This window comes from Etheostoma spectabile, chromosome 4 (genome assembly GCF_008692095.1).
Source record: "Etheostoma spectabile isolate EspeVRDwgs_2016 chromosome 4, UIUC_Espe_1.0, whole genome shotgun sequence".
Taxonomy (NCBI): Eukaryota; Metazoa; Chordata; class Actinopteri; order Perciformes; family Percidae; genus Etheostoma; species Etheostoma spectabile.
This window is the reverse complement of record NC_045736.1, coordinates 23,486,738-23,489,954: the sequence shown is the minus strand read 5'-3', so window position 1 is coordinate 23,489,954 and position 3,217 is coordinate 23,486,738. Positions and strand designations below refer to the sequence as shown.

The 3,217-nt window shown below is 44.9% G+C and overlaps 1 protein-coding gene across 1 annotated transcript; it reads left to right on the top strand.

Annotated features, from left to right (window-relative positions):
- Positions 1-887: 887 nt before the first annotated feature.
- msx1a (muscle segment homeobox 1a) lies at positions 888-2,946 on the top strand. Its single transcript, XM_032512750.1, has 2 exons — positions 888-1,443; positions 1,647-2,946. Exons 1-2 carry the CDS (start codon positions 1,011-1,013, stop codon positions 2,060-2,062), a joined length of 849 nt encoding a protein of 282 aa, XP_032368641.1. The 5' UTR covers positions 888-1,010; the 3' UTR covers positions 2,063-2,946.
- The last annotated feature ends 271 nt before the right edge of the window (positions 2,947-3,217 follow it).

The following is a 3,217-nucleotide window of genomic DNA, read 5'->3' as shown; positions in this document are numbered from 1 at the left end:
CTAGGATTTGTTCATCTAAAATTTAAAGCAGTAACATTGTTTGGATATGAACTCAAACTGTATGCTGTAGTTCTCCATTCTAAATTAAATGTAGCATATATCCACTGGCATCTTTTCGGCAAGCGATTATAACAACACAAATCCCCTCTATTAGGGACTCCAGATAATGAGAAGGTACAGCCAGGTAAAGCAATGACAGTCCTGGGTTGAGTCTCCCCTTGGCTCCAGCTGCCTCCTCCCCCTTGCCCCTGACGCCACATCATTTTTGACTTTAATGGATGTAGTCAAAGGGGGAAAATCCTAGTGATCCCTCCCCCAAGCCCGATAATTACCCCCAAATGACAGCGAAGGCCTGTGTGTTTCAATCTGATTAGAGCCCCGCAGCCATCAATAAACAGCGCACTGCAATAGGCTCATCACATAAAGAACAGTAAACATCTCGGACTCACTGCAGCAGTTTTAGCACATAGCCAAAACCAGCCATCATATGGGTGGATGTGAATACAGCATGTCACAATGTTTGGGACATAAAAGTTATGATCTATAATAAACAACAAAGTAATAATAGAAATAATGCACATACGTCCTATAATAAAAGGCCAATAACGTAATGGATCATTATAGGGTGGACTAACATCATTGTTTATTAAGTCTTGATGAAGCCATGGCCCTTTAAGAGTTTATCGTCTTTGTTTATCTGAAGTTGCTCGTTCAAAAAAAGTAACTATTGTCAACTGCCTACTGATTTTCTCTCTCTCTCCCTCTCTCCCTCTCTGTCTCTCTCTCTCTCTCTCTGTCTCTCTCTCTCTCTCTCTGAGTCCAGGACCAGCCCATCTCGCCCCTGATTGGCCGCCTCTCTCTCCACGTCTGCCTTATTATAACCCTGCACTCCAATTCGGTCACATAAACATGAGGATACCGTCACCTTAGGGTGGAACAACTTTGTGTAACTCTTTCTACTGTACCCACTAGAGTCAACTAGTCACCTAACCCGTGCCAGTCGGACCTGTATGGCCCCATCGATCGCCATGTCAGCTTTGACCGCTGGTTTGAAATCTGAAGACCTCCCTCCGCGCTCCGTTCTCGGCAGCAGAGGCGAGATGCAGACCAGTCTGAGCCCCACAGAGGAGACAGCGAAGCCCAAAGTTGCTATTTTGCCTTTCAGCGTGGAGGCACTGATGGCTGATAGGAAACCCAGCAGAGAGGTGGCGTCCCCGGATGCCCCGTCCGTTCCCGGGACGTCCCACGCGTTGGGAAAGGGCGTAAGGATGGGCTCTTTCGGTAGTCTGGATTCTTCAGTTCCTGCTTTAGCCATGAGCTCCTCGTTTTCGGTGGACGACATCATGAACATGCCAGAAGACGTATTGATCAAACCCGAGAGCCCCGACAGTAATGAGAGAACTTCATGGTTACAGAGTCCTCGTTTTTCTCCTACTCCTCCACGTAAGTTTGGCGTCAGTGCAAAATAAATAACATATCTATTCAATATTTGTAATATGATTCTGATGTTTAAACTTTTATGGAATAGGATTTCTTTCTTAGTTGACGTGTTTTGATAACTTTTTCTCAGTGTATTTGTCTAGTGTGGATTCAGCATTGCGCATTGGAATCCAAGGTTTTAAATCAAGCGTTTTGTCCTCTTACAGGAAGGTTGAGTCCTCCCGCGTGTCCCCTGCGAAAACACAAGACGAACCGAAAGCCCCGGACCCCCTTCACTACGTCCCAGCTGCTGGCCCTGGAGAGGAAGTTCCGCCAGAAGCAGTATCTGTCCATCGCCGAGCGGGCAGAGTTCTCCAGTTCCCTCAACTTGACGGAGACCCAGGTCAAAATCTGGTTTCAGAACAGGAGAGCGAAAGCAAAGCGGCTGCAGGAGGCAGAACTTGAAAAACTGAAAATGGCAGCTAAACCTATGCTGCCTCCAGCTTTCGGGATTTCATTTCCTCTCGGTGCACACGTGCCTGGGTCCTACGGGTCTCACCCGTTCCAGAGGCACTCTCTGCCGGTTTCCCCCGTGGGACTGTACGCCGCTCACCTCGGATACAGTATGTACCACCTCGCTTGACAGGGACGCAGGACGAGGGGCACGTGCAGTGGGACACAAGGTGTTAAGACTAGGCTACTAGAGGGGCCCTTCGGACAGGTGTGCTGACACAAAATGAAGAGGCATCCCGGCGGTGAGCTCAGTGTCACATCCTGTCAGGGGGCCAATGCCTTAATACAGACCCCCTTCTGAGGACCTTGAAGTTTATCTACTTCTCCTGACCTCGCCAGTAAGTTCAAACACTGCAAAAAATAATCCAGTTGTATTAGTCCTTTAATATTGAGTTTTACATCGGTTTTTGTCAGTGGACAACGCCAATCAAGAACGAATTGATGGAAATCTTATTTCAGAAAATAATCTCTGAGTGTGAGACTAAATGACTCTAAAATGGACATTTTGCGGTGCAGAGGTGGAAAACAACTTAATAACTGTAGGCCTTCTATCACGAGTGGACAGTCAAGTATGGACGCTATGCTGTGTGCCACAGTGTGTCAAAGGTAGCCCACTGCTCTACTTTCACCAGCAGGTAAAAGGGCTATTAAACCAACTTCTATGAGTAAGTCAGAGACTATTGCGCACCTTCACATTTTGCACCAACCAATTAATGTTGGGCATCATATAGCATTAGTGGGCGGCTGTCACACTGCAAAAAAACATTTGTTTTTGCATTTGTATCAATGCGTAACTATAGTGGGTTACTGAATCCGGTGTCAAGTAATGCTCTTTGGGAATTTGGAGAACCACAGCATTTGTTTTTATAACAGCACTGTCTGTTGTTGGAATGATTCCCTTCGGAAGGGATATGTGTACTGTAAAATAATGTATATTTGAAGAATATTCTCATTTATATTATGAATATATTTGTGACATAACTTAACAATAAATTGTTTATTCTTTTTCATTAAGCGGTTGTTCGTTTTGACTGACACTTGCATGGGGCCTGTTGCTGATTCTTTCACAGAGCAGTAGGATTAACTGTGCTTGAAAATAACATTTTATTATTTTTTAGGACAGGTGTTTTACAATTCTTTATCTATTTTTAGGAAGAAGTGTGGGCCTGTTGTGAGTTTTTGGACATTGCATCGCAAATTGAGACAAACAAGTTTATATGGGGAAAAAGCAGAGGGGATCATTATTATCAGGCCTGTTAAAGCGTGTTAAAAATAAAAATAGGAA

Coding starts and splice junctions, on each gene's coding strand:
- msx1a (XM_032512750.1), top strand. CDS start 1,011: ATGGCCCCATCGATCGCCATGTCAGCTTTGACCGCTGGTTTGAAATCT. Junction 1,444..1,646: donor TTTTTCTCCTACTCCTCCAC/GTAAGTTTGGCG, acceptor GTCCTCTTACAG/GAAGGTTGAGTCCTCCCGCG.